Source organism: Tachypleus tridentatus, chromosome 8 (assembly GCF_004210375.1).
Source record: "Tachypleus tridentatus isolate NWPU-2018 chromosome 8, ASM421037v1, whole genome shotgun sequence".
In the NCBI taxonomy this organism is placed as follows: domain Eukaryota; kingdom Metazoa; phylum Arthropoda; class Merostomata; order Xiphosura; family Limulidae; genus Tachypleus; species Tachypleus tridentatus.
The window spans coordinates 97,044,332-97,055,107 of record NC_134832.1 but is presented as its reverse complement, the minus strand read 5'-3'; the positions used below and the strand labels follow the sequence as shown (position 1 = coordinate 97,055,107).

Here is a 10,776-nt window from a genome sequence, read left to right as displayed (position 1 = left end):
ACATTATAACAAGTTTAGTTTGTATACATTATAACAAATTTAGTTTGTATACATTATAACAAGTTTAGTTAGTCCACATTATAACAAGTTTAGTTTGTATACATTATAACAAGTTTAGTTTGTATACATTATAACAAGTTTAGTTTGTATACATTATAACAAGTTTAGTTTGTACACATTATAAAAAGTTTAGTTTGTATACATTATAACAAATTTAGTTTGTATACATTATAACAAGTTTAGTTAGTCCACATCATAACAAGTTTAGTTAGTCCACATTATAAGAAGTTTAGTTTGTATACATTATAACAAGTTTAGTTTGTATACATTATAACAAGTTTAGTTTGTATACATTATAACAAGTTTAGTTAGTCCACATTATAAGAAGTTTAGTTAGTCCACATTAAAACAAGTTTAGTTTGTATACATTATAACAAGTTTAGTTAGTCCACATTATAACAAGTTTAGTTAGTCCACATTAAAACAAGTTTAGTTTGTATACATTATAACAAGTTTAGTTAGTCCACATTATAACAAGTTTAGTTTGTTATATATATCTCATTCATTATTATATTTTACTTTAGTAGTTTTATTTTTCGTGAGTTAATCTTTTACTCGACTTGATTTTTAAAGCTCAATTACTATACTGGTTCTTTTGTATTCTAACCAGAGCTCTGCTATTTCTGTTCGTTGACAAGTCAAATTTTTTCATTATTTCTATTCCTTATTTTGAAGCACTATATTTTTTGTTTGTTGTGTGTTATCACAACGGAAAAATTGTTTAAATGATAAGACAATGACAAAGATTATGTTAATGAGATGTTATATTTTACTTTCACAGATTTTTGTCGTGTATAATTAACAACTTAAAACTTTTACAAGTTCCACTGCATAAACGAAACGGAAAAAAAAACAACTGATTGCTAAATTTTCAGATAACGAAAATGATATTGTTTACACTTACTCGTTTTGCTGGAACTGTCACATAGAAACATCAATTCGAAGGTTTGAATTAAAGTGAATATTTATTTTTAACAACAAAAGAAATATATTGGACGACCGCTAGAAACAATCAACCAATAGCCATACGTAAAACGGCCACAAGATATGACAGAGGTTCACCCCTACAAACTGTTGTTACTCCACAGACGTTTATTCTCCTGTCATCATCTCCATGAACTCTAATGATATAGAAAAATCAAACCATTTTTTAAAAAAATTAAATACGTATTGAGTTATTTGGAGAAATGTAACTGTAAATTCAAATAAACAATCACATGATAACAGATAGAAATACAGCAGTTTGAAAAAAAAGTACAATAACGTTATAAAATCAAACGTGCGAATAGATTTAAACCTATTTTTAACATTTATTGTCTGTGTATTAAAGCAAATTGAATGATAAAGTTTATAAAACATTAGATAACATTTTAAATCAAGATTCTTTATACGAGTAAAGTGAATATATTCAAAAAAGGTAGTGAAATAAGCGGTTTTTATAAGAAAACAGACATGGAGCTTTAAGTTTGAACTTTCTTAGGTTCAAATTAGTTTGAAATCTTAAATGACTTTTTTTAATCTAACTAAGTGAACGATTATGACCTTGTATGAATAATTTCATATATTTAAAAGTTGGCCAATACAAGAGAATTTGTCTACATTAAACATAACTTGTTGTGCTTAATTTGAAAAAAAAACAAACTGCACACAAATATGATAGATTTAAGTAAGTAAATTATTTATGTCTCTAATTGTATTTAGAGATAAGGAGATACTAATACTGTCTTGTAATGTTGAAGCTAAATAAATCGATATGTTATAGCGTTAGTTTCACTATTGGTATCATCTTTATAGTGCTAAATATATATATACTTTTATGATCTCACAAAATGTATTTTGGATTACTCCATAAAGGCGACTCTTTTTGAAATCTGGTTGACAGTATTTTCCAAAGAAACCTTGAATTTTTTGTTCCAATCTTTAATTGCTATGATATATTTCCAGAGGATTTTAAGCAGTGTGTGAGGAAGAATTTGTGCTGACTCGAACATCTGGCATATATGAAAACTAGCTGTGAAACTGACGTCATGTTTCAGGATTCCAACACAAAATTAAATTTTCTAAACCCTGATGATTATGTTATAATTTAGGGTTTAGAACATATCCGCAGAAAACAATATTTCATAACAAGTAAAAAGACTTTACCAACTGAAAGTAATATTTAAAATAACAATGATAATTGTACATATCCTGTATGAACGTTTGTGAAAACAGAAGTTTTTATGAATACAACCCACCGTCGAAATCAACGGTCCCGCTGCCGTCTGTGTCAATCTCAGCAATCATTTCGTCCAATTCATCTTCTGTCAGCTTGTCATCTAGAGCCCGTAAGATGTCTCGCAGATCAGATACATTTATAAACCCTTGTCCTTGCTTATCATACAACCGAAAGGCTTCTCGAAGTTCTTCCTGCATTGCCTCGGCATCCTCTTCTACCAAAAACCTAGCCGCTAGCGCCATAAATTCTTCGAACTCAAGTTCACCGCTTCCTGGGAATCACAGTAGTCATTGTAACTACATTTCTAAGTATTTTAAGAGATAAAACACAACTTTTACTTTGTGTATAGCAAACACTGGTGATTGACACCTTTACAATCGATTTTATATGCCTGACTGACATTTATTTTATTAAAATGTTAATAATTATTCATAACGTATATAGGTTTTTGGAAACTTGGCAGGGAGGAAGAGGCTAATAGTTTGCTTTTAACGAAGAATCCGCCTTCCCATGGATAGTTAAAAAACAGCTTCTAGTTATTATTTTATGTTATTTTAGCCGTTATTTTATCAACTTATTCTTCATTCCTTAACAAAAACTATTTCCTGCAGACAAATATATATATCGACACATTACCAACCCCAAATAACTTCAAGATAGAAATTGCAAAAACCTTGTGCCGAAGATACATTACCCTAAAAAATCTCCTCTAACGTCTAGCCTTCTAGGTTGACAAAGAAATGAATTATTTCAAAGACTACAGACTTAACACAAACGTATATATATTACTTAACATAATTCCTGTTGTTCACACGGAAATTTCAGAAAACCAACAGAATGTCAGAAACTTCAAATCCAAACATGGTTAAAGATTTTTTTTTTTAAAAAGGCAAAAACAACAAAATTTTGACAAGCAAATTTCAAAACAAACAGATTTATTGCTTATTAAGTTCTGTATATTAGTAGAAACGTTTGGATCAGTGATGCAAAAACCAAAGTTGCGCCACATCAAACAATGTAGTTTCTCACAGCTACCAAATTATTCAAAGTACTGGAAACTTACGAATCAAGGCCAAAGTATATAAAAAACAGAAAGCTATGAAGTTAAATGAAGATCTTACAAAGTACTAGAAATAAGGCTAAAGAACTCCACTAGTTCCTCGCTTCACAGACAATCAGATCTAAGTATCTAATTCAATGACCCCTTTTCACAAGTAACTATTAAAGTTGTCAAAAGTCCGTAAACTCATGAAGACTTACACAAAGTGTTTTTTGTTCCTGAGCTTATATATAAATTAAAGCAGAATCTTGGTTAAAAGTCAGTTTTATCATCACCATAAACAACATTAATATTCTCTAATCGTGGTTTAATAATAAACAAACTTCACTTTTTTGTTCATACAATATTAGTATAAGTCTAATAACCAATAAACTCCCTTTATATGCAGTTTCTGTTCACTGTTTCCCTTTGTAAGGATTTCACATTGTCACTAGTTATAGGTTCACTGTAATTATTCTCCACATATTTCTTGATTCTTGAAGAAAATTTGTATTTTACATTTTCACATACTGAACACGAATATGTACGCAAACTTTTAACCATCTAGTAGTAGATTCAATATAATCTAAAGAGTATTTATTACATTAATATTCATAAACCACATCAAAAGTTTTAAACCTAGGTATACGTTCATTATAGTCGAAAAAATACTGTAGCCTGAAACAGACTTGAAAATACATCTCAATTCAACTCGAAGGAATGTATGATGTCATAGTTTGAAGTTACTGCTTTCTGATAAACATAACTTGTTTACCTGTATATGAAAGCACTAAAGATACTTTTAGTTTAGCAACATTCCAACCAGATAGCTTAGAAGGACCCTCATTGTTTAAACAGTTATTAATAATATAATTTATAAAGCCTACTGGAAAGGATATTTCAGTGAAAGTTCATTAATATTTTCTCTCTTGATTGATTAATTTATATGTCTGATAAATCAATATTTTAACCAGACATTTCTAAAAGAAAATAGTATAAAACTTTCAAACTTGAAATGCAAACCAATTAATTCATTTTTAAAAATTCCATCCAAATTTACCATCTTTATCGGAAATAAACAGGTTTAAGAATTGAAGTTAGTGTTTTTTTGAAGTTCTAATCACCAACTGACTTCCACTATTTTATTATAACAATTTTGATTAAAAATACCGATTGAACTGTAGCAGACGAATTCTTAACATGAAATGAAAATTTAATCCAGCGACTGTTTCATTATGCTGTTTAAAAAACTATAATTCATATTCTATTCAAACTTCACGAAACGTGTTTGTGATGATACTTGCAACACAATCAACTTATACAATTTTAGTTTATTTTCTTCTATTACAAGCCTGAAGTAGTACCGAAGAAATTACAGGTATTTAATTAGCCAACATCAGTTATACTGAAGCTGTAGCTTATTTAATTGAGTATAATGCTAAGCCTATTTTTACCGGTGCGACACTGAAGCTATTTCATTTTGCATATATTGTTATTCTGACGATCATTTCCCCTTCATATAGCCATAATGCTACTATTCTAAATATGAAATGCATATTTAAACACATACCATCCTGATCGATCTCAGCGATTAGATCTTTCAGGTCCTTCTCCTCAAAAGTCTGGCCTAGAGTCCTGAGGATGGTAGAAACCATGTTGGTGTGGATGACGCCTTTCTTATCCCTGTCGAACATGTCAAAAGCTTTTCGCAACACTATATGAAATTTATTTAGTTATATTAGAAAACAAAGTAGATATAATTAGATGTAATTATATAGACATTTTGTAGTTTGAAAGAACATCGATATTTGATTTGACAATATTGTAAGATGTGTAAAATGTGCGTTATGTTTTTCATAGTTTAATAAAGCTACAACTTTTCTCAAAAGATTACACAAAAATTCAATAAATAATGGCGTAGAAGTATCATATCATAAAACTCACAACTTGTGATATTAAAAATCTTGTTTTTACCTGAATTTTTGTAATGGAGTGAGTTATGGCTTTCATCTCAAAATATTTTTAGTGTCCGGTTAAAAATAGAAAATAAAAATCGTGGCGATAAAAATATGTTTAAAGTATCCCATTTATTGTCACTGAGAAATAAATCTGAAACAAAACTTTAATAACAAAAAATATTTTTAACCTATTTAGAATTGTTTTTATTTTACGAACAAAATTTAAAAAGTTGTTGATAATACTTCAGTTTTTAAACAATGGAAATTGATAGTGCATTATTTTCAGTTTTTTATCAAAATGTAAAATTATTTATTGTTTTAAGACTTTTTTATTGTTGTTACATTTAAGAAGGTCTTTTTAGTCTATTTAAGATTCTCAGGCAGCATCCAGAATAGGCTCATGGCCAAATTTGGTGTAGCGAGCTTACAGTACTCAATGTGCAGGGCTTTATTTAACTTCTCGAATGTTGCTCACAGGTATACCGTACAAAAGTATGAGAACACTATGCCAACTTTTACCCACGTATTATGGGTAGTAAATGAAGAGAACTGCTAAGCTTTTCAAATACTATTTTTGTATGTAGATGGTGTGGTACAATAAACAAAAAGTAACCAAACGAACGATTAAAATTTCATGTTTGTTTTTTTTCTTATTCGTGAAATATATTAAAAGTTAATTCTTCAAGAAGAGGATATTTTGTATGACCTTTATCACTGATAATTAACCGAAGAAGAGGAAATGATACAATCATCGCTTTGATAGCGTTTTTTTTAGTGCAGAGTTCAAAGGTTTTTGTTAATGAAAAGATAAAAGTCAAAATGAAGCTTATTGAAAGTACCTGTTTCGTATAGGAATACGCATGTGAAATACAAATACAAGTAAAGGATGAACAATATAAATAAAGGATAGCGCGCTAGAAACTGGAATGACGCAACTTTTATAGGAACATTTACTGTCAAATGCAAATAACAAATCTTATAGGACTTAAATAGTTTGTTCTAGAATATTCGATCTTCTAGAAACTAAAACTTACAAAAAAAAACCCTAGGACGATTGTTTGTTTGTTTTTTGGAATTTCTCGCAAAGCTATACGAAGGCTATCTGCGCTAACCGTACTTAATTTAGCAGTGTAAGACCCCAGAGAAGGCAGCTAGTCATCACCACCCACCGCCAACTCTTGGGCTACTCTTTTAGCAATGAATAGTGCGATTAGTCGTCACATTATAACGCCCCATGGCTTGTTTGGTGCGACCGGGATTCAAAACCGTGACCCTCGGATTACGAGTCGAATGCCTTAACCACCTGGCAATGCCGGGCCCTCTAGAACAAAGTAGTCATATTTAAAGATAAAATTATTTGCGGACAGACGTTGTTGTTTGACAATATCTACACATAATTTCCCTATTTGGGTCAATCAGTTTATTTGACTACCTAAAAAATTGTAAAATGGAATCACTGTTAGGCATACACATAACAACAATAAAAGAGAGAGCTTGTTTGCTGAAATGAATGTCACCTGGTGCACACATTAAGCGAAACAGGACAAGCAGAGCCATCTGTTGCTCCAACATAGCTTCCCTAATTCAGCACTGTGAACCAGAGAGAAGACAACCTGAATAGAATAGTAGTATTAGATATTAGACTTCTAACACACCCACAGCGTTTCGAACCCAAAACCTTTTGATCTCCGGTCCAATATTCTAACCAGAAGCAGAGTTTAAGAGAGGAAGAAAGAATAATTTAGTATAATGTTAGCTGGGTGACAAATTTCAGCAAAATAGTTTGCGTTAATAAACAATGCATTTGGTTTAAAAAGATGCTTCCAGAACTGTGTGAAACGGTAGTTGGAGATTGAAAAGAAGTGAAGTGTTTCTACTACTTTGCTGATTTTGGAATGAAAGTTAAAGGCTAAAAGTGTAGTGAAGCACAACTAAAGAAAAATACAAAGCTGTGCTTTAACGCACAAGTTATACAGCTACATGAGATCCTCGAATAAAGGATTAAACATAACAGCTGCCTAATAAGTAGATGATTTCACGTTGATAAGTAAGAAGATAGCTTAGTGTTTAAAGCTTTTTTTCCGTGTTTAAACATTTAACTTCGATTTTATAATATCCAAGGGTATCTTGAATTATAACCTTCTTATATTGTATCTTATTGAACATTTGTTTTGCTTTTCTATGACTACAAAGCTCGTGAGAGATTGAGAAAGTTGTTTGTCATTAAAACTCAATCTCCTCAGTGGCACAATAGTATGTTTTGGAATTATAACGGATTTTGATACCAGTTGTAGACAGAGCATAGATAGCACATTGTGTAGCGTTGAACTTAACTTGAACCAAAACCATAAAAAGCTGAAAAATAAAAAAACTAAAGAAGGTCATAAATATATTTTAATATAATTATTTGCATTTAGTTCAAAATTATTTTAATGAAATGTGTTCAGTAGTTCGAGAAAAGCTATTTGCTTTTCTAGCAGCTTTGATGTTTGTCTTTCTTTTGCCATAACATGACAAATGTTGCTACGTTAACATTTCATTGATTTTCAATTCTCAAATAATTTTTAATATTTTTTTCAAGTACTTATTTACGTAAAAAACTAATGAAACATTGACAACTAAACCATGATTCAACGCCCCCAGTGGTACAGTGGAATGTCTGCGGACTTAACAACTCAAGAAATGGGGTTTCGATACCAGTAATGGGCAGAGCACAGATAGCTCAATGTGTAGCTTTGTACTAAATTCCAGACAATCAATGCTAAGAAATGACCTTTTGTCATTTAAAACTCAAATATAAATACTCAACGATAAAATATTTATGTATACTAGTAATTTCTAGAAGGTCACCTTTAAAAGAGAGAGACAGAAATAAAGCCTGACGCTTCTCACTATTAGAAAAAAACAATCATAAACTTACTCTGGACTTGTTCCTTGCTCAGGTCTTCAGCCTGTTAAAGGAAGAAAAAGTTTCTGTACAGCTTGTAACTGATTTCGATAAATGAAAAGAACTGTTCAAGATTTAATACATAAATGATTCGACTTATTATTACTTACCGCCCCAGCCATATTTGTAGGAGTCTCTCGTGGAAGACAAGCAAACTTTTTTACAAGCTGTTAGGTATGGAACACTTAGTCCTGGAAGTGCACAGTCCTGACGGCTAAAAGAGACTGAGAGTTGTGTTTCTGTTATAGTTGCTGTTGAAAAGACTCACACCCATAGGATGTTGGGAGCGAAAAAACATAGTAGTTAAAATGATACGAGGATGCAGTCGACACCCATTTTCGGTGAGGTCATGTGATCAGTGTAGCGCAAATGCCGTGAAAGCAAATCCGCATACCCGAAGTGTATTTATTTTTAGACACGTGTGAGTTTTCATGACAGCTGTCTTTCCTTAATAGTTTGGAATATCAAGCTGAAGAAGCAACTTTCCAGCTTTATTTGAAATACAGTATCGTGGTAACTAGTTTACACACGACAAATGACAAGTACCCTAGAGTAGTGATCCTGAAGTTTTCTGGTCTCATGATTGTTTTAAATGAAACAACATTGAGAAAAACTTAAACACTTGTATACACGATATGAAATGCAGAATATGAACGGCGATAATCACATTTAGTGCTTGGCGAGTCTTTTGGTGTTTTTTTTACATTATCTTAACAGAGAAAATAGTACAACATTAAAATAATTACTCCAAAAGTAATAATGAACAATTCTTCCAAAGGCAAATTCTTTTTTTTTTCCATAAAATTAAGCTAAACATTCAAATAACTCAGTAACTAAAACCAAGTTGCCTACAGGCATTGATTCACATGTTTTTAAACTTCTTCCCGCCCTAGTGATTCAGCGTTAAGTCTAGGAGCCTCCGACACTACAAATCTGGTTTCAATACCTGTGGTGGCCCATCGTGTAGTTTTGCACACAACAACAGTCAAACCAAACGTTTTTAACAACGTATTTACTGTTTTCTTTAATTTCAGTAAATATTTTATTTTAGGCATAGTGTTTTCCTTTTTTATACAAAACAATAACAATAGATAATATTGCTGTGTTTTGTTTGTTGTTAAGCACAAAACTACATAATGGGCTATCTACGCCGTGCCCTCCACGAGTATGAAATCCAGTTTTTAACGGTGTGAGTCCTGAAACTTACCGCCGAGATACTTATGGCTACAAACGTGAAAAATATTGAGACATGTGTACTTGACAAGTATGTCTTTTTCTCTGTTTTCTTCACTGCCAAACAGAAAATAATTATTTTATCGTTGTGTGGAGAAACTAGGGTAATTCTGATGAAGGTTTCTTAAATTCGCAAGTTGATGTAACAAATATCAGTATCACCATCTGACATAACTATGTTTATTTATATTTAGTTATTGTGCCATTTTTAAATCTTTGTAAATTTCGAAAACCTTCAGTTAATAATATTATCCATCGTATATATGTAAAAAACGGCTGGTATGAATTGAGAAAATTCTATGTAGAGGAGCGAACAACGTTTCGACCTTCTTCGGTCATCGTCAGGTTTTTTCGTCATCACGGAATATTATCCATCGATTGTACACAAATGTTTGGCGTTACATTTTCATTTTGGCCTATAGTTTTAAAAGGTCAATCCCAGTTAGCCCGCTGGCCATAAAAGTTTAATATTCTTAATATAAGCGTTTATATAAATAACTTCATGTATCTTATTTTCTTTATTTTTAGAGTTTGCGTAATCTCCGTGTTATGAAGTTATATCACGAAGAAAATAATGTAAAACTGATAGAACCAATAGGTAGATACAATATTAGTCCTTTCTGGTAGTAATACGTTTATCTCTTGCAGAAACAAATAAACGAAGAAAGAAAAGGGCGACTTTTCTTTACAAACTTCCAGGATTAAATAATTACATATCAGCGACTCGATGTTTCAAACACCAACGTCAAATAACAACAAACAAGCAAAGGAAAAAATTTCGAGTCGTTTATATAAAGAAACAGTAATGTATAAAACTTTGCTGGAGCTATTTTCAAAGAATGTATTTGAATCCTAAATCACATAAATTTTAAAACATTGGTTCTTCTTTTTAATGTGATTTTCTTTTATCATTTGCAGATATTACGATTTAGTTTTGGCAAATCACTAAAAAAAATGTACTTTAACTCTAGGAAACAGGCGAGCTCCAAAACTGTGTCGTATAGAAACATTATAATGACATACATTTGTATTGTTTGTTTTTTTAATTTCGCGCAAAGCTACACGAAGGCTGTCTGCGCTACTCTTTTACCAACGAATAATGGGATTGACTGTCTCATTATAATGCCCCCACAGTTGAAAGGTCGAGCATGTTTTGTGTGATAGGGATTCGAACCCACGACCCTCAGATTACGAGGCGAGTGCCTTAATCCACCTGGTAATGCCGGGCCCATACATTTGTTTTTATGTATGTATGTATATATATATACATATAAATTGTTTTTGTCAGTTTGATCTTTAAATTTATTATCATTTTCTGTAA

General features: G+C 31.3%; 1 protein-coding gene across 1 annotated transcript; it reads right to left on the bottom strand.

Moving 5' to 3' along the window:
- Nucleotides 1-806: 806 nt before the first annotated feature.
- LOC143223005 (troponin C) lies at nt 807-8,582 on the bottom strand. The gene is made up of 5 exons (XM_076450345.1): nt 8,333-8,582; nt 8,196-8,226; nt 4,888-5,031; nt 2,298-2,549; nt 807-1,181 (listed from the first exon to the last, which is right to left on the bottom strand). Exons 1-5 carry the CDS (start codon nt 8,342-8,344, stop codon nt 1,153-1,155), a joined length of 468 nt encoding a protein of 155 aa, XP_076306460.1. The 5' UTR covers nt 8,345-8,582; the 3' UTR covers nt 807-1,152.
- Between the last annotated feature and the right edge of the window lie 2,194 nt (nt 8,583-10,776).

Excerpts from the sequence above, each read along its gene's own strand:
- LOC143223005 (XM_076450345.1), bottom strand. Across the intron at positions 5,032-8,195 it reads GAGCAAGGAACAAGTCCAGA|TGTTGCGAAAAGCTTTTGAC; the intron begins GTAAGTTTATGA and ends AATTTCATATAG. Across the intron at positions 1,182-2,297 it reads CGGGACCGTTGATTTCGACG|AGTTCATGGAGATGATGACA; the intron begins GTGGGTTGTATT and ends CTATATCATTAG.